The 25,407-nt window shown below is 32.4% G+C and overlaps 4 protein-coding genes across 7 annotated transcripts; all 4 read right to left on the bottom strand.

The window, feature by feature from the left end:
- Window positions 1-1,560: 1,560 nt before the first annotated feature.
- On the bottom strand, window positions 1,561-8,863 carry LOC101259540 (serine/threonine-protein phosphatase 2A 65 kDa regulatory subunit A beta isoform). Of its 4 annotated transcripts, none has more exons than XM_069297798.1 (13): window positions 8,619-8,863; window positions 7,842-8,255; window positions 7,303-7,549; window positions 6,910-7,022; window positions 5,661-5,740; window positions 4,628-4,769; window positions 4,450-4,530; window positions 4,104-4,208; window positions 3,443-3,625; window positions 3,027-3,119; window positions 2,388-2,527; window positions 2,243-2,309; window positions 1,561-2,058 (listed from the first exon to the last, which is right to left on the bottom strand). In XM_069297798.1, exons 2-13 carry the CDS (start codon window positions 8,232-8,234, stop codon window positions 1,939-1,941), a joined length of 1,764 nt encoding a protein of 587 aa, XP_069153899.1. In that variant the 5' UTR covers window positions 8,235-8,255; window positions 8,619-8,863; the 3' UTR covers window positions 1,561-1,938. The 4 variants fall into 4 exon arrangements, 3 of the variants coding, with proteins under 3 accessions (XP_069153899.1, XP_004238945.1, XP_019069577.1); XM_004238897.5 differs by having other exon boundaries at window positions 8,712-8,859; XM_019214032.3 differs by lacking the exon at window positions 7,842-8,255 and having other exon boundaries at window positions 8,712-8,831.
- A 1,300-nt stretch (window positions 8,864-10,163) lies between these two features.
- Window positions 10,164-13,999, bottom strand: LOC101259245 (aluminum-activated malate transporter 9-like). Its single transcript, XM_004238896.4, has 6 exons — window positions 13,490-13,999; window positions 12,628-12,765; window positions 12,099-12,368; window positions 11,900-12,009; window positions 11,632-11,778; window positions 10,164-10,969 (listed from the first exon to the last, which is right to left on the bottom strand). The coding sequence occupies exons 1-6, from the start codon at window positions 13,791-13,793 to the stop codon at window positions 10,364-10,366; spliced, it is 1,575 nt and encodes a 524-aa protein (XP_004238944.1). The 5' UTR covers window positions 13,794-13,999; the 3' UTR covers window positions 10,164-10,363.
- Window positions 14,000-16,981: 2,982 nt separating this feature from the next.
- On the bottom strand, window positions 16,982-17,545 carry LOC138348457 (protein FAR1-RELATED SEQUENCE 5-like). The gene has a single exon (XM_069297654.1). It carries the CDS (start codon window positions 17,543-17,545, stop codon window positions 16,982-16,984), a length of 564 nt encoding a protein of 187 aa, XP_069153755.1.
- A 33-nt stretch (window positions 17,546-17,578) lies between these two features.
- Window positions 17,579-22,730, bottom strand: LOC138348456 (protein FAR1-RELATED SEQUENCE 5-like). The gene is made up of 2 exons (XM_069297653.1): window positions 22,689-22,730; window positions 17,579-18,265 (listed from the first exon to the last, which is right to left on the bottom strand). The coding sequence occupies exons 1-2, from the start codon at window positions 22,728-22,730 to the stop codon at window positions 17,579-17,581; spliced, it is 729 nt and encodes a 242-aa protein (XP_069153754.1).
- Window positions 22,731-25,407: the final 2,677 nt, after the last annotated feature.

Here is a 25,407-nt window from a genome sequence, read left to right as displayed (position 1 = left end):
ATAAGATGAGACTGTTAGATTTTTATGGGAAAATGTATTCAAGTGAAGCTCTTATTTATAGGGGGGAAAAATAAAAAAATGTAGCTTTTTGGTGGTTGAAGGATTATAAGTTTATAAGCATGACATCCACCTTTCTAAGGTTAACTATGTCTCAACCACCATGTGTAAAAGTCTCACTTTTTTTTCCCTTTTTCATGTGCCATAACCTATTGTTTACTAAGTATTATATACTAATAGGAAATAAGACCTAGTGAGCAACATATGGATTTTGTAGTTAAACAGTAAAATTCATAGATAATCTTATTTGACGATACATCATAACAAAAGATTGTTAGTTATGAGCTATTTAGCGACAAAGTTCTAAAAAAAAATTTTGTATAGTGATACTGTGATAGGCGTATGGCTAGATACTTAGATCTTACCAACCTAAGTCTAGGCAGATAGTTGATTTTTTAAAGAAACAGTCAAACTTATGGGTTAGGTTAAGGGATATAATATTGAAGCATTGCACGCATTGTTTTTGATGGTTCAAATATTACTAAAAGTTTCGAATTTAAGTAATCCCCAAGAACAAACAAACGTGTGATAAAGACTAGATATCAACCTAACATACTCACTTTAACGAATTATATTTTCAGGGGTAATTTTGCCGTCACTATTCAAATATATTAAGAAAAAAAAATGAGTTTGGTGGCAAGTAAAATGTAAGGTCGAGAGGTGCCCTATGTAAAATTTAAGTCAAAAGTATTTACTAAGAAAAATGAATTTGGTGGTAAGTAAAATGTAAGGCCAAGAACTGTACTGTGTTGAGGGTACCAATTACTACAACGAAAAAGACATTATTGCCAAACAGTTTGACAAAATAAATACTTCATTTATTTCAATTTGTTTTTTAAAAAAGAATTCAGTACCACAAAATTAAAAGAATATTTTAATACATCCTACAAATCTTTAATTTAAAACCACATAATTCAAGAAAAAAAAAGTTACATTCTAAATCCAAATCAAAATCATGACCAAATATCATAATGAATTGCTTTTTTAAGTAGCTTTAAAAGATTTCGAAGACAGTATTTAAGTGGATGTGGAGGAAGGTAGAGGTCTAGAGACACATAGTCCACAAATTTCCAACCATTCGATTATGCTTATGTAAAATTCAAAATCCATACCCAAAACGAGGTCGAGAGAGAGAGAGTAATGTGTACACAGACCTTACCCCTACCTTACCTTGAGGGATGGAGAGGTTTCCGAAATGCCTATCTTTTGGCAATTTTTTCTGCTCTTCATAATAAAAGCCCGGGAATTTAACATTAAAACACTGTTTCTTACATCTACACAACACACAAAAAGCAAGCTTCTTCATATCTCAGTTAATCTAAGCTAAACAATACACATTATTAACCTTATTTAAACACTAATCCTCAAAAGGTGATTCGATGTAAACCAAGGTAAGTACTTAAAACCCATCCCACATATTTGTGGGTCTAAGAAAATATAGTAAACGACGTAAAGTAGAAATTACAACGAGATGGGATGGGGGGAGGGGGGAGTGCAGAAATATTTTTAAGCTAAGAAACGCAAACACTAATATAACGACAAATTTGCTTAGAGTAACACAGCTAAATTGTTGTAGTTTCAAACCTCAAAAGTAGACTAACAAAAACAAATACAAATTGAGCTTAGCAGATCCAAATAGTAAAGTATGGCAGCAGCTTTACATGAAAAAACACTCAGGTCTTCATTAGTGTCACAGCATCTTGAATGCCGAATCCTACAAAAGAATTAGTAACAACAATATACGACACCAAGCTCAACACGATGCATTTTACATTGTACCTTTCCCCTTTTGCTTCTTCGTGTGAGAGCATAATCCAAGACTACTGAAGAGGGATTAGAAGAGAGATTTGTACTACTCTCACCTGACAATGTTTAGCTTCTCTAACCTGACATCATGACATTATCGATCGACTGGAGTGCTTGATTGGCATAAAAGCGAACATCGACATCAGGGTCTTCGGCTAGCTCTACTAAACTGGGCCGAATGGTTTTCTCCACCACCTAGACAATTGAAATTACCACAGACAGTTAGATTATAGGAAAACTATCAGAGAAGCTTTGGAATCTTAGCTTTTTGAGAATGTAACTTTGTAGAAGAGTGTAACTTTTAGAGGAGCTCACTCATTTCCCAAAACAAACCAAGTATAAGCAACCAAGAAACAAGAAATGAGGAGAGGATTCTCACCGAGTTGTCAACAATAGGTACAAGGGATTGCAACACCTTTGCCACATTAAATTTAATGTTGGGCACTCTGGAATTAGATAAAACTTTTGATTAGTTCAAGGACTTGAGGTACAGAACCAGTTAAACACTGAGAAAGAAAAATTACCTATCCTTTGTAGCAGTAACAACCACAGGTAGCAACTTAGAACAAGTTATCTCAGAGCCCATTACTGGTGCAAGCAATGAAATTGATCTAAGAATAGTCATTCGATACAAATAATGTGGACTGGTAGTCATATCCAAGACCTGCAAAATAAGACATCTCTAACTGAGACAAAGAACAAAATTGGAATCGATCATGGCAAAAGCTGGAGCTTAAGACTCTACGAGGCCATGGAGAATTATTTTCCATCTCTAATTCTCAGCCTAAGAGGTAAACTTCCTAAATAGAAGGATGGACAGGTGCACACCTAATTCCTTTCCTGAAATCTTCAGTTTTCACCTCTCCAGATAGCAGGAGAAAGATGGAAGGAAACCAGCGTATGATTGACTATAATGAGTTTCTCAAAGTCAGGGAAGGGCAATGCAGATTTTAATAAGAATTTTGGGGCATAGATACATACAATTCAAAACTATCAAAAGAGTGATCAACTCTACCCTTCTCCTCTACTCATGGCACCTTGGTCCCATCAACTTCATGTAGTAAGAGAAGCTATATCTTATATGCCTCACTGAACTTGTTTGATTTTTAAAAAGATATCATGGAAGAGAATTAGCAATCCAAATTATCACACGCCAAGCAAACCTGAGGAATTATATGCTGCATTGCCCACTCTGGACCAAATTCTTCTGCAAGACGCTTCAAGTTATTAGCAGCAGCATCTCTAATTGAATAAACCTGCATCAAAGAATCGGCAAGGAAGATATCAGTGGCAGAGATATTGTCCCATCAACTGATTGATAAAAGCAAATTGCCTTTTCACATTCATCAATAGATAACAAAAAAAAAAGTAAAGTAACTATCACGGAAAAGTTGGGGGTAATTCCACTCCAGAAAACGTTCCAACTCGTTCTCCATTTGCATTAAGAAAGAAAGTGGAAGAGAGAGACTGAGAAAGATAGAAATAAGTTCTCAACGAAGCTTCTCATGCACCTAGATCAAAGTTTTATGGTTCATCAATTTTATATAAATATCTAACAGCCAGTTTATCGAATACCAACCTTGTCCTGTAACCATTGCATGCAAAGAGCACCCAGCTTATCATCAAAAAATCCTATGCCCAATTGACTTGCCAATAGAGGTATGTATTCTATTATTGCAAGACGGACTCGCCAATGCCTGTCCTCTGCCAGCTCAACAATAGCTGGCAACAGAGATTGGGACAATAAATCAATTCCAATCACCTGTAACATTGAGAGAACTTGAGAATTAGGAAAGAATTAAAACTAAACTACAAAAATATACTAATTAATAAATAAAAAATTTGAAAGTTGAGTGCTAGGAACCAACGCAAAGTGCAAGCAGCTACAACACGGAGATTCGTGATGTCAAATTTTACAAAAGGACTAGAAGGCCCAAGTGCAGGAAATCTAGGTACAAGAAGAAGGAGAAAGAAGAAAATACAGCAAGTAACAACAGATAGTACAGTAATCGGAACACACTAGGAAAACACTGAGAATACTAGGGAACAAAAAATGGTATACCAGATAGAGTTCAGTATGTTAAAAGGATTTTGATTGCCTTTTTATTTTAGGAGTTCGTGCATCACTACAATACACATCACAACATGTGCCTAGCCAGTTCCAAAATCAAGCAGCAAACAGTTCACTAGTCTCATAATTAATTGCAGACCACAGGTAAAATGTGTGATCGTTCACCAACCTGATTGACTTGATCAAGCTTGCTGATGATGTTCAGGCGCACATCGGGAAACTCATCCTTCAGAAGGGAAAGAAATATTGGAAGAAGATGTTCAATGGTTGCATCCTGCATCAAACGCAAAAAATAGAAGTCCAATTATTTTATAGGCAAATCTTAATGCTTCAATCAAAAACGGATGTGCATTGCATGATGTGAAAAGCTTTCCCAAGATAGAGATTATCTTCAGCAACGCATAACATTAGTATATGACATACCACAGTTTCCGGACCTTCCTACAATGCATCTACCATCCATCGTAAAAATGCATTATCAATATTTTCCATATCTAGAAGCTAATGCACCTCACCTTTCCCAAAACAGGAGCCATCCCCATTATAACGGAAGCCAAAGCAGATCTGACATGTTGTGAAGAGTCTGATGATAATTCCTATAACATTTGTCAAACACAAATACATATTAGAGGATAAATAGGAACCAATAATGCAAAATGAAGCTCCTAAACAGGAAATATATCAGGCATATACCTTCACACAGGGAAGAATATGCTGAATCGCAAGCTCGGGACTAAGAATTCTGCAGAATTTGGTTACTTTTCCTGCAGCAGCTATGCGAACTTCAGCTTCATTATCTCGAAGCAAACGGACATAGGCAGGCACCAAATCCGTCCTAGACCATGGTCAGACACAATCAGACATAACAGCGAAGATCTCGAATTTTCAAAAATAAACAGTTTGGTGTGAAGAGAGAGTGATTCATTGGCAGAAACATAGAGAAGCATGAACAGGGAATGAACAGCATATTTCTCTACTGATTAAACATTATGACTCAACAGTCCAATATGTGATGAATAGAACTTTCAGGGACTAGAGTATATTGCATGTTTTCAAAATTAATTTTTACTTTAACAATGATACATCAATTATAAAAAAGTCCTTGGTCTAAACAAAATCAATATGTTCCTAAACTACTACTAATTTATATCATGGAGCTCCTCAGTCAATTGCCCTTCCCGTTGTTCATTGAAAAAATACTATCAAAGAGGTTAACAAAGTATTCATGGAAAAGAAGTGTCCTTGTTAAGACCCACTTGGCCAACAGAACTCGCAGGCATTAGTTTTCTCTTTTTCTTTTTCTTTTTTTTAATTTGGTGGGGGGCAGAGTCGACATTGGCCAAATTACAGAACTCGTCAACCAAGACAAGACCCTAAATGTACTGGCGCATCTGAACGAAAGCGGTTGTGGTTCCCTTGTAATAGCTTATCACTTCATTCCACCAGATCCACTTCAGAGGAGGACATTTAGGTCAACGAATAGAGCATAATGGACGTACAACAGTGTATGTCTATCCAAGTATGTGAAAGGTTCAACATACCAAGTAAACCTAGATTAAAATTCCCCACTTGGTGGGATTTCACTGGTTTGTTGTCGCTGTTTACAGAACAAAATTAACTGAAAACAGCCATAAAATGATAAGAATCAGGTACAATATGGGTTCCATAGATAGACATCATATGGTAAATATTCTTGAAGTATCACATATTTAAGTTGAGAAAGTACCTAGTGGGCTCTGGCCCAACAGCTTCACATAGTTCGTACAGCTGGTTAGCAACCATGTATCGAACGCGCCAAGACTTGTCCTGGTTATTAGGAGAAAAACACAAATTATGAACAAATGAAATTTCCATCCAAAATATGTAGATTCTTCAAGACAGAGAGGATCATTACTATAATAGTACTCAATATTATCACAAAACTTTAATAATGACACCTACAGTAAGTTCTTTTATCAAGGCTAAACCAATATAATGGATCACCGAAAGGTTTAATCCTTCAGTTTTAGCGCTTTTTTACCTATTTTTTACTCCTACAACTGTACTTTCCGCTAGCAAATGAAGGCAAGTGCACCAAGCGTTCTCTGGAATCATATTGTGTTACTATGTTAAGACTTATTCGTATATTTCATACTGTAAACAAAGTAAAAATGTACAAAGACTGTAATGAAGACCCATCATATCACATTCATCCTGTAAAGCTTATTTTGGAACAAACTCACTCTAACTTAACAAGGTGACTGAACCACCAAGATTTAGCATAAAGGCTTCACCTAAATGAGCCTATACTCAAGCAATTCATCCATGATTCTTTTCTCATTCCCCTACTCAGACAGCTTGTGGAAAAACGGCAAGCAATACACCAAAATAAATTTATGATCCCCATCATATTTTAGATAGGCTCACCTAGTCTAACCCTATGCTACTACCTAAATGCTTCATATGAAGATAGTGGCTAGGATTTGAATGCAAGGTTCTTTTCCATATCACATACATCGGAAACATTCAGAGAGCTTATGCTACTACCTAAAAGCTCATATGAAGAGAGTGGCTAGGATTTGAATACACGGTTCTTTTCCATATCACATACATCGGAGAAGAATAAGATGACAGAGCACAGCAAACTGTTAAACCATGTGTGCGTGACTTTAGTGACATTCAAAGAACTTAAGGACTATATCTTTGTGAGGAAACACACTCTAGATCAAAGGGCACGCCTAATGTGCATAATTAAATAGAGATTCGACAAGATATGAGAACTATATTTATTTAGATGAAAGATGATAACTACTAGGAAATTAAGTTATTGTTTCACTAGGAGCTCAATCAACCATCAAAAAGAAGTTGTTACATGATGGAATTATTTTTATAAGTGAACAAAAGAATCTAAAGCATGGTGCAAGGTGCGAGATTTCAAGGATCTGCATGAGTCAGGACAGCACGACTCCAAAGTTCAAACACAAACTAGAGAGTACCTGAGAGAAGTTGACAATGACAGGCAGGATATGTGCCACACAGTCCTGGGGCTCCAACAGCTTACCAAGTGCAGCACAGCCCTCAACAGCTAATAGGCGCACAGAATCCTGATCTGGAATCAGAAGACATTAGATAAGCAACAAAAATATGTTTTGAGAAAAAAAACACTAGAAAACCGACAATTGATTCCACACTAAAACGCATCCTAAAGGAACTTCACATTTAACCAAAAATAATTATTTTATTGCTGTAAGAAATAGGCTATATAAAGTAATATCAACTTAAAAAGCAACAACTTCATAAAGTGAAACTAACTTAGAAACCTTTAAAAGAGAGAAATTTGGATAGACCCTCTCTAGTCATAAGTTGCTAAATATAAGTGAATATATTACCATCCTGGGTAAGATCATCAAATATTGACATGATGTCACTCTTCAGGTAAGCAGATTCAACTGTAGCAGCAAACTTCCCCAAGTTTGTAGCAGCCGACCTTCGCACCATAGGCATGTCGTCTTGACACAATTGGCTGTAAATAGACCGAAGCTCTGCTTTCAACATTTCTGGGGCACTTGAGTAAGCAATATGAAAGAGCCCACATGCAGAAACCCTTGCTGTGAACCATTCACCAGCTGCTAGCCTCTAGTGATTGGAAAGAATAGGAAGATGTATAAGCATTTGACGAATCACAAACCATGATATTAAGTAAAAGACAAAAAAATATACATACGAGTAATGTTCAGAATTTCACAGACTAGAATTATATTAGAGATTGCAAGTGAAAAGATAAAAACATATATGGGTGACATTCAGAGTTTCACATGTTAGAATTATATTAGGGATTGCAAGCAAGTAAAGGTCTTTGTATGTTTGCGTAACTACCCTAATGTCATAAAAATGAAGGAGCAAACAATGGTAATAGTCATAGTCAAACCTTCACAAGTGGGACGAACCAATCAACTAAATCACTCTCCCTCATCTGGGATCCAATTCTACACAATGACTCCACAGCTTTATCCCTCACACAGGTCTCCTCAACTGTACAAAGGGTCTCTAGAGGTGGGAGAAGAACATGAGCATGCTCCACACCTCCAACATAAGGAATAAACACGCCCAACTCTTCTGCCATTGCCAGCAACACTTCATCATCGTCGTCATTGTTTTCACTCAAAAAAGGGATCAACTCCTTTCTGGTTCTTTCCTCACCGAGTGCACGCGCAATAGTTGATAACCTCCTAATAGAATTCAACCGCAATTGGATATCATCATTCTTAAGTTCATCTATTAACACAGCTATCGGGTACAATGGCTCATCTACCATTGCCATCCTCTCAAGATTCTGTTAGAGCTGCAAACACCAAACTTCAATCAAACAATTCCGAAATGTGAATCCACAAACAACTATAGCAAAACTACAAAAGCATCCGACCTAAATCCACCCAAAAAATCAAATTTTCATCTGACCAGCCAGATCCAAAACAAATCCAGCGCATAAAACAGGAAAATAATCGAATGGAACGCTCAATTTACTAACATAACATACCTCCAAATCTGAGATCTAGACAAAATCCCTAGCGAATTCCAATAAGAAAATATACAAAACAAATACCACCTAGGAATCAAATATTTAAGCTAAAAATAACTTAAACTAGAAAGATGTTAACAGCTTGTTCCAAATTGAACCAATTAAGCTCCACAAACACTCTCTTACCAAAGAAAAATCGATTCTTTAATGCATGTTTTTTCTGTTTATGCCGGAAAATGATAAGAAATCTGCCCAAAGAGGAGGAAAACAGATCGTTACCGGTGGAAATTTTGCCGCCGTTCGCCTGAGATTCGAGCTTGAATTTCGTCAAAATCTAGAGAGAGAGTGAGAAAGAGTTAGAAATGGAAAAGAGAGATATTTGCCTACTGATGAAATGACAATGTAATGTTTAGATGGGTCGCTTTTCATTTAGGCCCAACAAGATTACTTGGGCTTAAGATGGCTAAAACCAATTGGGCCTGTTAAGCAAGCAAATAAACAAGCCCACTTTTAAATTAAGCGGAGGTTCGATTTCAGTAGTTCAGTTGGTTGATTAGATTCTCCGTATAGTAATAGAATGAATAATAGTTTGGATGTTTTATTTATATTTAAACATATGTTGTGCGCCGACATGTTTGAACTCCAACTACCAATCTATTTTGTAAGAAGTTTTGGCGCTTTAAATAACTTTCACGTTTAAATTGCTTTTGGCGAAAACAACAAAAATAAGTAAATTTGGTCTTATGCAGTCTCTATCATGTGTAAATTTATTTACTTTCTTTATAATAACTTTTGGATTACGTTAATATAAGAACTCGTACGAATTTATTTGAAAAATGTCAGACGTCCTAATACGTTAGAGGTCAAGCATTGACCATTTAGAGATCGTTGGCTACTCATTTGGATCTTTCAAATCAAATAATTTGTGATACCAAGCAAAGAAAAGCTCAACTGATTAAGTCACATTTTATTTATCATATTAATTTCATTTTTCTCCTTGATTAAGTCATATGTTTCTTTGACCACACACAATATACAACTACTGTGAGAAAAATTGATAAAATGATTAAAGAGCCTCTCTTAAGTCTCAAATGACCTCCAAATCTTAAAATAAGCCAAATAATTCTCTCTCTTAATTAATGACAATGACTTGATGAGGTTAATTCGAATACAAAAGTGATGGTACTTATCTAAGTTAAAAAAAATTTAAAAAGTAATTAAAATTCAAGATTTATATTAGTTTAGTTTGTTAGTTATATAAGGTTACATTTGAGCGAAAAAATATTAAAAGCAACTACCGATTAAAAGGTTAAAAAAGAATATTTTAGTCATTTTTGATAAATTAACGATATTTTTTATTCTTTTCATCTCAAAAATAATGTGTTGATATAATATCATCAAATCTCGTATAGAACATTACAAAAGGATCTCCTTATTACTATAGTCTCAAATGCACTATGACTCATTCATTAACCATTTCTCTTTATATCTCAATGTAGAAAGAAGAATCAAATCATAACTTAAAAATTAATGATAAGAGCTGAGCAATTTGATATTACTACTAATATTTTTTTTGCCTCGAGTGTGTGTATATATATATATACACGATAAAAGAGATACCTCATATATACATCAACATACATATTTCATGTTTCTAATTAAACTTCTTTCCTCCTTACACAACTATAAAACAAAAGACAATTTTTGCCTATATAATATCACACAAACTTATTTCATCATGAACATACTTGATAAAGAGTTATTATTTTCATTTGGTGTTCAATATTTACATTGGAGTTCGATTAGATTCAAATTCGCGCTGAAAAATCCCATTTTGGAAAAAGCGCTTCTTAACAAAGACGACTCCATACTCAAGGAAATTCGAATCTGAAACATCTAGTTAACGATGAAGGAGTACTTGATAAATTCTTCTAACTCTTTACACTAATGGGCTCTTTAAACTCTGCCCTTTGACTTAATTCTTCAAAACAATCAACCACATTTTGTAGCCTTGCAACAAATTCAATGAGAAGTGAAGCAAAAGTAGCCAAAGACAAAGCACTAGCACTTAAATAAGTTTCAATTTCATCAATTGTATCAATCTCTTCACCATCAAGTATTGAGAGACATGAAGGCCAATGATTTTGCTTGTTGAATAACATGGACTTTGTGACCAATTCATCTTTTGGATATTGTGGAGTATGCAAATCCCTTATGTCAATGGCTGTTTCACTAAGTGATTGAAAATTTAATGGCAAATTTTCACTACTACCATTTTCATAATTTGATGAATCATCAAAATTAATATTTGGTTTTCCAATTTCCCAATTTTTTGAGTTGACTAAGAGATATGACTTGTTGTCTATTTTTTTCTGAAGATTTTGTGCTGTCTCATGTACTTCTTTTAGGATATTTTCATGACTATTTAGCGCTTCCATTTTATGTAATTTTGTTCCTAGCTCACGTAGAACATTTGTAGCGTCGATACCGACTCTTTTAAGCTCATTTTGAAAAACCTTCCTCTTATCTGGTGGTGCCTGCAAATATATTTAAGAATTTAATTTCAACAACATATAACTCTAGTTATTCTAATTTTATAACCTAAATAATTCAGTAAATAATGATATTTTTTTTACTATCATATTAACATGATACATATAATAACATGTGAATGTTTATAGTGATCCTAATTTGACAATCTTAGTATTATGGTAAATAACCCGTTAAAATATAAAAATTATTTCGACCTCTTTTCATGTCTCCATCGAAAATGGAGGATGGATGCAAAAATTAAGCAATATTTTGATTTTTTCTTTCCCTATGTTGGTTGATTGGATTTCCAAAAATGATATCAGATACGTGATAATGTGGGGATCTAGGGATTCGTCTAAATAACTCTGTCAGAAAATTATATTATTTGTATATAATAAGGTGAATACATTTGTTATGCATATAGATAAACACAAGTTTTTCTTGGCTTCGTTCTACTAAAAAAAAAACAATAAAAAACCTATCTTAACAAGTTTTTTTTTCTTTTTAAAAAATGGACTTTGGAGTTCATTTTTTTAGTAATAATATGTTTGTTTGTTTTTTAAATGAAAATTCTGAATCAGTTTTATGTGTCAAATTTTTCAAAAATAACACATTTTTTAAGAACGATATAGAGATATGACGACACCAGTTAATTAGAGAATAAGACCTGAATTTTTGATTGGATACATCCATGTAATGCCATAACCATGAATGCACAATGCCTCAATTCACTGCTTAATTTGACAAAATCTCTCCATGGATTCTTGTGCATTTTATAACGTCCATGAGGTGGCTCCCAAATAGCAAATCCAAGCTGTTCAAACATATACAAATTTTGAATTTCATCGCTAATTACTTGTATAATTAATATAATTTTACGATAATTCATCACTAACTATAGTTTGTTAATACTAAATATAATTATCCATACGTACCAATGTTTGCTCTCGAGTTGTAGATTCGATGACCGATTTGTATCCATTATAGTTCGAGTGATTTGTAGATTCATCACACTCAACACAATTTAAGTATCCATCAATACAACCTACCCAAAAAAAAAAAATAGAATAGAAAGTATTATATAAGTCGTTCTTCAGAAATATGAAATTTTTTTATATCGATATATATATATACCTTCTAAAGACGTTGCAAGATCCATGAAATTCTTAACGACCAATCGATGCAAATCTTCACCAGCCCAAATAGGGCAAATACCAATATTAATAATCAAGCAAATACAAGCACCAAGAGCAATTAGGGCTAAACGAGTTAAAATTGCCACATTATATCCTCCAGTCCTATTTCCAGCCATAATGAGAATACAATATGTCAAAATAAATACTCTATATCCATATTCATATGGTGCCATTGTTGGATATAACTTCAAATATGTTCCACAAAATGCTGCAAAATAAATAAGTAAATGACATTAATTAATAACATCTGATCCGTGTTAATTCATACAGACTTTAAAATTTGATGGACCAGATCGGACTGACTCACTTTTTATGTGGGCCAAAAAATATTCATCTTAGCCCACAAGTACGTGGTCTAGGGGCTTACCAGACCAGCTCTTTTCATAAAAAATTTGTCCTATTATATATGGTGTATATAAATTAAATTCTTACGAGGATCTATGCTACTAGAAAGTTTAATTAATTACCTACGATAAAAATACTGAAAACCCATACAACTTTTTCCCATTCTCCAGCACATAATGCTAATTGAGCAAAGATGAAAGCAAGCATCCCAGCAAATAATGTACCCAAACCACGATTAAATCCTTTAATAAGTGTTCCTCCTGCCAAAAATAAAAACATTTACATTCTCGTTATCTCAATTTATGTGTCACAGTTAAATTATAGTAGCAAAAATATCATGTTGCAACTAGCAACAATGAAGCACGAAATATCCAGATAATACTAAAATCGAAGTATAAGATTGTAAATGAGTAACAATAAATGAAACTAGACCGCACTCAACTTACTAACTTTCTATCCTAATTCTTGACTCTCATATTTTTGTTATCTACTGTGATGTCCTCAGTAAACTAAATAGACCATGTCTTGCTTAACCAGATCTCCTCAAGACTTTTTTCAGTTTACCTCTATCTCTCCTTATATCTATTATAGACAACTTATCACTCCATATTTTTGTTATCTGCGATCATGTCCTCAGTAAGCTAAATGACCATGTCTTGCTTAACTAGATCTCCTCAAGACTTTTTTCAGTTTACCTCTATCTCTCCTTATATCTGTTATAGCCAACTTATCACTCCGATCCTCTTCACTAGGGCATGCCCCGATGCATTCTTCTCATCACATATCTGAATTATTTCAATTTTGTATCTTGTATCGTATCCACAACGAAGACTACTCCCATCTTGTTCCTAATTCGATCCTATCACTTCTAATATGACCACACATATATCTCTGACATATTAAATTACAATGATAAAGCAGAAAAAATTAATTACACTGACTGTCAGTATATATAATTTAAATAGGGATGTCAAAGTTTAGTACCTATGGTGAACTCAAACATAATAAGAACTGTTAAAATTGCCCATATTGAGAACTGAGCAATCTCTGGAAATGGTTCCTTCCAGAAAATAAGAAGAGACACAAAAAATAAAGCAAATCCCATTTTTAATGAAAAAATGATTTTTCTTGGATCATTTTTACCCATTTCAATTGCTTTTTTAGCAAAATCTTGAATATTGTTGAAGTAAATACAACAACCATTTCTTTTTTCATCATGTAACAACAATTTTTCTTTGTTGTAAGAAGAAGAATCCTTCTTGAAGAATTTTTTTATATACATGACCATTTATTGTTGTTGTTGTTGGTATATTTTTTTTCTTGGAAAATTAAAGAAGAGAAAAAGAGGGGATGATTGATCAAATTAAAGAGTCTATTTGTGCTCTCCAATAGGTGTGGAACTTCTCTTATATAAGATATAACTAATTTTTTGTGGGAAAAAAATTAAAGGAAAAAGAGAAAAGTTGTCAAGAGAAAGAAATGAAAAAATGACATAGAAAAATGAAAATAATGAAGTTGGTAGAAATATTTTAAAGAATATCAAACAAAAAACAAAGAAATATTTTATTTTTCTAAAAAGAGAATTAAAAATAAATGTAGAACAAACAAATTAAAACAGAAGAGAGTAGTAATATAAAAATGCACTCTATATGTATATTGAAGCTTAACTAATTTAAATTTATGTCATATAGTGTTTATTCGGAGAAAACGCTCCAATCAAAAAAGAAAGTACATACCCAAAACTCATAATTAAAACTTCAGTTATGGAAGGAACATTTCTCTACTAATTTCGTCACTCTATTAAGAATTGTTAATATCTTGATATTAAAAAAGATGATGACGCTCTAGAAAATAATTGATTTATAATTTTATAATCTGACAAGTACATAAAAAATATTATTTACATTTTTTTTTCTTTATAACTGTTTTAAAAATCATTTCTCATTCTTTGAACAATTATAGGCTTGAAAAAAAATATCATCCATAAAAGGTGTTCCTTAAAATCTTTTTTTATTATTTATCTTAGTTTGAATTTGTTGGATCTGTTTAAATGCACCCGACAAGTTTACAGTGATTTATATCCTTATATTTATTATTCTATAGAAAATATTGTAATTTATTAAAGTGGAAAAAATTACTACCACTAGATATAGTTAAATACAACATGTTAATTTATTAAAGTGGAAAAAAAATACTACTACTAGATATAGTTAAATACAACATGTTTACACCTTAACTCAGTTTTTTAGATTTGCTGCATTGGGAGTTGCGCGAGTCGATTAAATATATGAGTTTAACTACTATCTATCGACGGTGGACAAAAAATTACACGGGCATATTATTTTTGAAAATATTTAATTTTTTTAATTAATATATTTTAATATTATTAATATTAAAATAAAAATAATAACAGAGTGTTATATGGTAACTTGAATTATAAATTAATTGTACAAATTTAATTAGGATTCTTATTTGTCTTACCAAAAATAAAAAATACATAATTTCTTGTGTTTTCTTATTGGAAAGCACTTCAATCCTTCAAAGAAAATCATTGCCAACATATTATTTTTTTTTATAAGAACCGGTACTTGTTGCCATTGAAGCAATGCTAGCAAAATATTAATATGAAACTATTCCAGAAACATAAAGTGCAACAAAATCAACATATTCAAACTTATAAGAGTAAGCAAACAAAATCAAACACTATTAAATACGGCCCATGATTTAATCACAATTGCATTCTTGGTTACAAATTTTATTCTTTCGGTGAAAATTTTTTGTTGCTATACGTTGTTATTGCTGCTGCTATGTATCAGAGAGTGGAGTATCCTTGCTAACATATATGAAGGCATAAAAGAGTAACTAATTCACTATGAATAAAAACACAATCAACAAAAAAAACTAAAGCTAAAACTCTGAGTTATTGTATGTAAACTTAAAAGAAAAAAAAGTCTTGAACAAAAAATATCCCTGGATTTATATTCTGCCAAAGAAAGAAAACAGAACAAAATGAATTTTGAATAATTGTCTCTCTAGACATCCTTTATAGTTTTAAATTCCACAAACTCCAAGTCACCTTGTAGATTAGAAACCTCTTTGATATGGATACGAAGTTGCTCTCATCAAATCCTGAAACAGTAATTGTTTACAAATGCATATATGCTATAAATAAAATACATACAAGCGCAGTAAAATAAACCCACCATAAATGAGGTTGGATATGAATCAGCACGACCACTTTGCCCTTCAAAAGGTTCTGAATATGCTGAGAATTCCTTTAAAAATGATTAAATAAAAGAAAAAATTGTTAGCTAAAAAGAGAATGATACATAAGAATAAGTCTTAGTCAAAATTCACATAATTTATCAAAATAAAACCTTACCATTGTAGGATCTGCATTAATGATTGTTTCCCTGCTATTGAATTCCTTTTCAACATTAATGTGTGAACTGAAAATTAAGCAAATAATTGAAATATGTGATTTATTCAATGAATTCACATTAAATTAAAGATCAAACTATAAAATTACCTTACTCCTTTGCCTTTTTTTCTGATTTTGGTTTCTCTTTTTGATTTCAGCGAAGAGCTTCTTTTAACCTTCTGAGAACTTTCTAAACCACTTTTCATTCTCAAAGAACGAGGACGTCCTTTAGTAGCCACGCATGGAGGGTCAAGCAAACTAAATTTTTCTCTTTGTTCACTTGAGTTCAAATCATTATTTGACTCGTTAACTTGATCATCACAAACATTATCATTATCCTCATATGGAAGTTCATCAAGTTCTTTACTTAGTTGCAACAATTTCTGATATGTAAATTTATAATGCTTTTCTGAACGAGTAGCTCGTTCAGAGAGCCCAAGATAATGTGTCATAATGTTATTAAACCATATAGTAGAAGACTTCAGATTATACGCAAGCGATCCTGCACTTGAAATGTCATTAGCTTTTTCTGTAGTTGCATACCTTGTCCATCGATCCAATAAATAACATGGTGGAAGCGAGTGAATCTGTTTCTTTATAAATATCATAAGCACATGTCTACACAAAATTCCCATGAACTCAAACTTATGACAAGAACAAGTAGCATTCTTTAATTCAAGATTCAACCTAACAATATATGTCGGTGTTTCTCTCTGAAACAAATGCACTTTATAAATATGTATCCCATCCTGAACCTCAATTTTTTCTGAAATAAATTTTTGAGATTGAGTTAACTCTTCTTGAAATTTTTGAAATATTTTTCTGGTATATATTTTGGCTGCTTCATCCTCCATTGGATATAATGTTTTCAAGATAGCCTTTGAATGCTTTGTCTTATAATCCTTCTCCCTTACTTTGTCATACCTAGCGTCAACAGCTTTATCATATTGCGTCACAAATACACTCATTGGCGTACTAGAGTTAAGATAATCTTTAAAGTATTTATTCATACTTTCACTTCTTTGAGTTGTTGATATTCCGGCACAAAAAGTAGTTCACACATATGCTGGAATCCATTTCTCGCGAATGGTGTATATCTTACGCAACCAAATATGCTCTTCTAAATTGTACATTTTCATTATATCGATCCAAGCAATTTCAAATTCCTCAGGAGTTGTTGTACAATGTAAACACTTACTAAACTTATTTTTAAAATCATCAAATGCATGAAAAACATGACTTAGATATTCAGGAATCTTCTTCTCAATGTGCCACATACAAAAATGGTGTGCACTATTCAGGAACACCTTTGCAACTGCATTTGTTATTGCAGCATCTTGATCTGTGATTATTGTACGAGGGGAAATACCAAACATTGCCTCTTGCCAAGTATGAAGTAACCACTGAAAAGTTTCTTCCGTTTCATCCCAAAGAAGAGAACATCCAAATAAAATGGATTGGTGATGGTTATTAACTCCGGTAAATGGAACAAAAGGCATCTTATATTTATTTGTCAAGTATGCAGGATCAAATAGGACAACATCTCCAAAATTCTTGTAAGCTATCCTAGACCTAGCATCTACCCAAAAACAATTAGCTAAATGACCCTCCACATCCATTTGTATTGCATAAAAGAATCCTGGGCTATCAGATTATCGCTTTTGAAAGTATTTCAACATCAATTGTGCATCTCCTTTCTCAAGACAATTTTGCCTTTTAGTGCTCAAATAATTCTGAATATCTCGTCCAGTTATATTGAGATTCTCTATGCCTCCCGCCTGAGTAGTTAACACTGATGCGATTTTACTTGGACGAATACCAGAATTATTTAAGAGATCAATAAGATTTTTTTGAGCCTCTGATTTTTTTCTTTTTGATCGCAAGAATTTCTGACTATTAGGAGAAGCAAGTTCATGATTATGATTCAAGACAAGCCTAGCTATAACCCACTTTTCTTCTTCTTTCTTGGACATATATATCATCACTTTGCACCCCTCTCTAGTCTCATCTCGTTGCTTATTACTCTCAAGACATTTTTTTGAACGAAATCCTTCTTTTGAACAAACAAACTCTTGATCAATAATGGATTTATCTTTTCTTGATCTACTAATTCGATTTTTGCGCACACTAAAACCATTACGATGAGCATAATCAAGATAAAATTTAAATCCAGTATCAAGTGATTGAAATTTCATACCGATGTAAGGTTCTCTTAATTCTTGCTCACCTAGTTGAGGAACAAAAGATACAACTGCATTCATGTTGCTTTCTATATCCTCCAAGGAATCTTCAATTCCTTCTGCATTTTGCTCTTCTAAATTAGAGATTTCAAAAGTTTCCTGCAATACACAATTATTAGATATTAGACTGATAGGGTAAGTTAGCTTTAAAATTTTAAATATTTTTCATGGCTAATGTATTGAACTTCTTCAATTTGCTAAAAAGTTCTTAAACGTATTCTTTAAATATCTTCATCACTACAAAACATAAATTTCTTCATACATTAAAACAAGAATATTTCTTTGAAACGTTTATTCATGTTGCGTAAAAGACTTAATAAGTTATGTAAAAAAAGATATACGAGGAAAACGCTACCATGATAATTGTTTCAAATTGCTTCAATGGTGGATAGTTGGTTGCTTCAATGGTTTATGTAGAAAAAGAAGAACGTTAATACAACTAAGAAAACACAAGAAATTATGTATTTTTTATTTTTGGTAAGACAAATAAGAATCCTAATTAAATTTATACAATTAATTTATAATTCAAGTTACCATATAACACTATGTTATTATTTTTATTTTAATATTAATAATATTAAAATATATTAATTAAAAAAATTAAATATTTCCAAAAATAAAATGTCCGTGTAATTTTTTTGTCCACCGTCGGTGGATAGCAGTTAAACTCTAAATATATTTTCCGTCACATTTTATATGTCATTTTTTCACTTTGCACTTACAAAAAGAAATGATGTAACTTTACCCTTCTAGCATTATTTAATTTTTTTGAAACTCAAGTTTCATTGAATATAAATTAATTTATTTTGATCATTAATTTAACCAATAAACATGAATCATTTACTTAATTTTTCTAAGTTGGTCAAATGTATATTTTCATTTTTCAAGGCCAATAACTCATAAGAGTAAAAAGAAAGAATGTGGTAATGTATGCATTGATTTTATAAGATGACAAGTATTATGGATCAATTATTTATAGAAAGGGATGACTTATTAAATGGGACGTATGGAGTATTAACAAGAATATAAGTAGAATTAGGGGTGTTTGTAGTTCATTTAGATCGGTTATTGATTAAAATCAAAACCAAACCAGTTTAGTTGACTTTTTTTAAATTTCTAAAATCAAACCATACCAAACAAAAAGACATAACCATCGATTTGGTTCGATTTTTCTGATTTGTTCTATTTGTAAGTAATAATTTTTTTGACGACGTATGTATCTCGACAGAACACAAGCACCAATTACATGAATAATCTACAGAAAAGCTAATGTCAGTTCAATTAAGCAATACTAGAGTTAGCATTACACAATAAAGTGATTCATTTAAGAGAAAGTGTGACTATTTTATGTGATGTACAGTAGGTAAAGACTGAAATGGATTTTGATGGACTTGAATTTGAGATTATTATACTTGGGCTAAAGTGTTGGCTTGAGAAAATTGTAAAATTAAAGACTTAAATTGATTAAAGTTTAACAAAATATTTTTAATTTATTTAGGGATAATACTCAATTACCCCCTAGCCTATACCCAAAATCCCTACGACACACCTTAGCTTTGATGAGGTCCTATTACCCCCTCCAACTTTTTTTTAAGTAATTTATTACCCCTTGCGTGCCTACGTGGCAATAATAATCTGCAAGGTCGATTTGTTTGTTGAACACACACTGGGACCCACTGTTTCAGCTTTCGATAAAGTTACTTTACACTTCCCAAGTTTGAAAAGCTGGCGTTTACTCTTTTCCAAATTAATTTTACCAAAAAGTAGATGAAGTAGGAAGAGGGAAAGTGTTGCATGTGTGGACGGGATTGATTTCAAAGGTTAGAAATTAGATTTCCAACTGAAATTTGATTTTCGTTGTTGGATTTTGGGAGTTAATTTTTGGTTGCAGTGTAACATTGAATCGTTCTCATCCATACACAACTTATTCAACTCGGATTTTGTCATAACCCTAACTTTATAAACATTGTAAAAAAAAAATAAGAATTAATAATCGACATAAGAAGATGTAACGAATATATTAAATTTTACTTTACCTTTTCAAATCAAGGAGCTATTTAACTTGAATGATAATGGATGGAGCTTCTTCAAAAATGAAGAACCATGAACATGGGGTTATTTTTTGAAAAGAGGAAGAAGATGCTTTTGAGAGAAACAATAAAATTTATTTTTGAATTTTTTTTTAAATTGCTTTGACACGTGGCTAACTTTTATTGGTCATTGTTAGCCAAAATCTGCACTCACTCTGCACTCATGCGCCCTACATGGGTGAAATCACGACTATTGTCACGTAGGCACGCAAGGGGTAATAAATTACTTTTAAAAAAAAGATGGAGAGAGTAATAGGACCTCATAAAAAATAAGGTGTCTCGTAGAGATTTTGGGTATAGACTAGGTGGTAATTGAGTATTATCCCTATTATTTAAGATAAAGAAAACTGAATCATCAAATATTTATTTAAGTAAATTGTGGTTGGAGTGAATCTTGTTAGGTGTCACAATTGGACTGCTCCTTTAAAAAATATGTATATATTTTCTTTATTTTTCTCCATTTTAAGATGACGTAAAAATTAAAGGGAGGTCAAATTGTTAGGATCTATAATAATAAATATACATAGGGACATTATATTATGTTGTGACATATGCCAAGAACAATAATGTATTACCTAAAGTATATATAGAATGATATTAAAGTTGTTGACTATTTTCAATTATATTATAAGAGAAATATTGAAAATAAATAAATTTTAAAGTGGTTGTTAGAATGATATAAGTAAATGAAGTACTTAAAATTTACTAAATAAATGTGATAAATTCATGTATTACCAGATAATTTAATTAATTCAATTAAGTAATTTGACGAGTAAGTATATATAATTATATACATATACATAAAATATATAGTTATTGATTTAATGTAAATATTTGATGCAAATAAATATTGAAATATTTTAATTGAAATTAAACATTTATAAGTGTACGATTTTCTCAAAACTCTCTTCCTTGGTGAGAGGAGAGGATAGGGTAAGGAAATATACGCTTAAATTATGGCTCGTTTTATTTGTTCTCTCGAATATACAATAAATTTTTTCATTATATACTTTTAAATCAATTTGTTTCGAAAATAATGTATTATGTGTATTCTTAAGTGTCCGTTATTTAGATAAGTCAACCACATAAATTATATCATCTCATTTAATTCTATTCAATAAGCCATAAGATTATGGTATAATATGACATATTTTATATAAGTAGCTTAATTACTTAATAGAAATTTAAAAACACAAAAAAAGTTTAAATTTCATAAATATTTAATTATATATACAATTATCATCATAATTAATTTGAAACTACAACAGAAGTTCACAAATTTTTAATTTAGAATCGACTTTTATGTTTAATAAATATATTTAGAATCGTAATTCAAATATCAAAACAATTGAAGAGAAATTACAAACAGTAAATGGGTCAAGTCGGTGTAGAAATTGGGCCGACCCGAAACTTCCAGCATTCGACGTGTATGGTTGAAAGCAATCTCAGCTTAACAGTAAAACAGTAATCAAATAATTAAATTAATTTAATTTGATATAGACATTTTTACACATGTCCACGTCATCAATTTTTTTGGAGTTATGAAAGAGTCTATAAAATTGATAATATTTACCAAAATATACAGGATAATTACAATAATAAAACAAAAAGGCAAGGGCAAAAAAGCGAGAAAAAAAAATAGCACTAATAATGATGATGGGACAGAAGTGGAATAAACCATATGTCATTTGTTTTTTTAATTTATGTGAAAAAATAGGACAAAAGTACAATTTTAAATGCCGTTCAAATCATGATTTTATTTAAGTTAGTAATAATTAGGTTCATTAGAAGATATAATTTTGATTTGAAATATTAAAATTTTATAATTTATATGATTATTACATAATCATGTCAAATGAGTAATTTACATGGTAATTTATAAGCAAGGTTTCGAACAATTTGAATAATTTAAGGTGTCGTATTAAAAAAATCACATTTTCTATGTTTTCTTTTTAAAAAAATAAATTTTTGTGACTTTGTGTTATTATACGTTCAAATACACATCATTTTATAAAGTTTACAGATTAAATTAACAATTGTGAATTTTGATATACTCATATAATTTCAAGAGATTGTGTGTAAGGAGGGTTAGGATTGTATAAAAAATAGCTAGTTACTATATTATATAGGGGTAATACTCAATTACCCATCTAGCCTATACCCAAAATCTCTACGACACACCTTATCTTTGATGAGATCCTATTACCCCTCCATCTTTTTTTAAAAAAAGTAATTTATTACCCCTTGCGTGCCTACGTGGCAATAGTCGTGATTTCACCCATGTAGAGCGCATGAGTGCAGAGTGAGTGCAGATTTTGGCTAACAGTGACCAATAAAAGTTAGCCACGTGTCAAAGCAATTTGAAAAAAAATTCAAAAATAAATCTTATTATTTCTCTCAAAAGCATCTTCTTCCTCTTTTCAAAAAATAACCCCATGTTCATGGTTCTTCATTTTTGAAGAAGCTCCATCCATTATCATTCAAGTTAAATAGCTCATTGATTTGAAAAGGTAAAGTAAAATTTAATATATTCGTTACATCTTTTTATGTCGATTATTAATTCTTATTTTTTTTGACAATGTTTATAAAGTTAGGGTTATGACAAAATCCGAGTTGAATAAGTTGTGTATGGATAAGAACGATTCAATGTTACACTGCAACCAAAAATTAACTCCCAAAATCCAACAATGAAAATCAAATTTCAGTTGGAAATCTAATTTCTAACCTTTGAAATCGATCCCGTCTACACATGCAACACTTTCCGTCTTTCTACTTCATCTACTTTTTGGTAAAATTAATTTGAAAAAGAGTAAACGCCAACTTTTCAAACTTGGAAAGTGTAAAGTAACTTTATCGAAAGCTGAAACAGTGGGACCCGACGCGTGTTCATGTCACGACCCAAAACGGGTCGCGAGTGGCACCCACACTTATCCTACTATGTGAGCGAACCAACCAATCTAAACCCCAATCATTTCAACCATATAAATAGAAAAACAATGCGGAAGACTTAAAACTCATTAACAAAATCAATAATCAACTTCTAAAACTCAACTTATCATTATCCCCAAAATCTGGAAGTCATCCTTAAATTACTAAAGCTAAGAGTATCTAAGAAACTAAACATAAATAATGGCTAGTCTATGCCAGAACTTCAAGGCATCAAGACATGAAGAAGAAGATCCAGTCCAAGCTAGAAGCTTTAGCTCACCCTAAAATCTGGTGTGACGAAGACTGACTAGAGTTGCGGTTGAGTTGAAGATGACGGTACGTTTGCTGCACTCCACAAATAACAAAGAAAAACAATTACAAGTAGGGGTCAGTACAACCACAAGTACTGAGTAGATATCATCGGCCAACTCAAAATAGAAAACAGTATATATCAGATAATAACATAAAAATCAACCATATTCCTCAACAGGTGAAAGCAACAAGTTCACAAATCATGTGTAACCACATCAAACACACCTATGAGAACTCAAGTCTCCACGCCATACTCATTTGGGATATAGGTTCTTTTCATTCAAATTTATTAACATAATTTCAAGATTCATTATCTTTATTCCTCTTGTGTCGGTACGTGACACTCCGCTCCCCTACTACTATGTGCCGGAACGTGACACTCCGATCCCCTAATTCTATGTGTCGGTTCGTGACACCCGATCCCCTAATTCTACGTGTCGGTTCGTGACACCCGATCCCCTAATTCTACGTATCGGTTCGTGACACCCGATTCCCTAATTCTACGTGTCGGTTCGTGACACCCGATTCCCTAATTCTACGTGTCGGTTCGTGACACCCGATCCCCTAATTCTATGTGTCGGTTCGTGACACCCGATCCCCTAATTCTACGTGTCGGTTCGTGACACCCACTCCACTAATCTCATTCTATTAATTCATCAAGCCTTCTTTTATACCAAGGCATCATCAATCTCATTACTTTAGTTCATCAAGCCTTCTCTTATACCAAGACATCATCAATCTCATTACTTTAGTTCATCAAGCCTTCTCTTATACCAAGGCATCATCAATCTCATTACTTTAGTTCATCAAGCCTTCTCTTATACCAAGGCATCATCAATCTCATTACTTTAGTTCATCAAGCCTTCTCTTATACCAAGGCATCATCATTAACAAGGTAAATTTAGGATTAGAGATTCAATAGACTCATCATGCTTATTCATCACTAGAAGGTTTTATAATACTACCCAACACATATCATTCACTATTAAGAGTCTACTATGAATAACATAAAAACCATAACCTACCTTCACCGAAGATTAGTGATCAAGCAAGCAAATTCCCCAAAGTTTTGTTTTCCTCTTCGTTTCTCCTCTCTCTCGATCGTTCTCTTTCCCTCTCCTTGTTCTTTCTATTTTTCTTATTCAAACCCTCTTTCTTTTACCCTAATTAACACATAATTAATTATAAAAGATGATGAATTAACCCATTAATTAATTCAAGGTTATCTCCTTTACCCTCAAGTAGTTAAATTATTAACATTAACCCACTAAATTTATAATTATAGCAGGAATAGTCCAAACGTCCCTTAAAACATTTAAAGAAATCCGACTCAGCTTGGGATTACGCAGCCTGTGACGGTCCGTCCTGCTGCTTCTGTCACAGAGTTCAGAGACTCAATTCCTTGAAGAGTCTGTGACGGTCCGTCGTGTCCACGACGGTCCGTCCTGCCATGTCGTCACGAAGTTCAGAGAGTCGATTTCAGTACCCAAATTTCAGAATTGTAAGTGTTTTGGAACGAGACCCCTTCGACGGTCCGTCGTGCCCAATGACGGTCCGTCGTGGGATCTGTCGACCAAGACAGTTTTTCCAGAAATAAAATCTGCTGCTCAAAACGACTAAACAGGTCGTTACAGTTCAACAAACAAATCGACCTTACAGATTATTATTACCACGTAGGCACGCAAGGGGTAATAAATTACTTAAAAAAAAGTTGGAGGGGGTAATAGGACCTCATCAAAGATAAGGTGTGTCGTAGAGATTTTGGGTATAGGCTAGGGGTAATTGAGTATTATCCCTATTATATAAAATTATGAATCCTTTTAACAAAATTTAAATTAATGGATCAAGTTTTATAATTTTAAAAATTTAAAATCATAATAAAATCCTACTTTTGGAGTTTTTAAAATTGAA

Source organism: Solanum lycopersicum, chromosome 5, assembly GCF_036512215.1.
Source record: "Solanum lycopersicum chromosome 5, SLM_r2.1".
In the NCBI taxonomy this organism is placed as follows: domain Eukaryota; kingdom Viridiplantae; phylum Streptophyta; class Magnoliopsida; order Solanales; family Solanaceae; genus Solanum; species Solanum lycopersicum.
The sequence above is the reverse complement of the archived record's forward strand: the minus strand, read 5'-3'. Positions and strand labels throughout refer to the sequence as shown.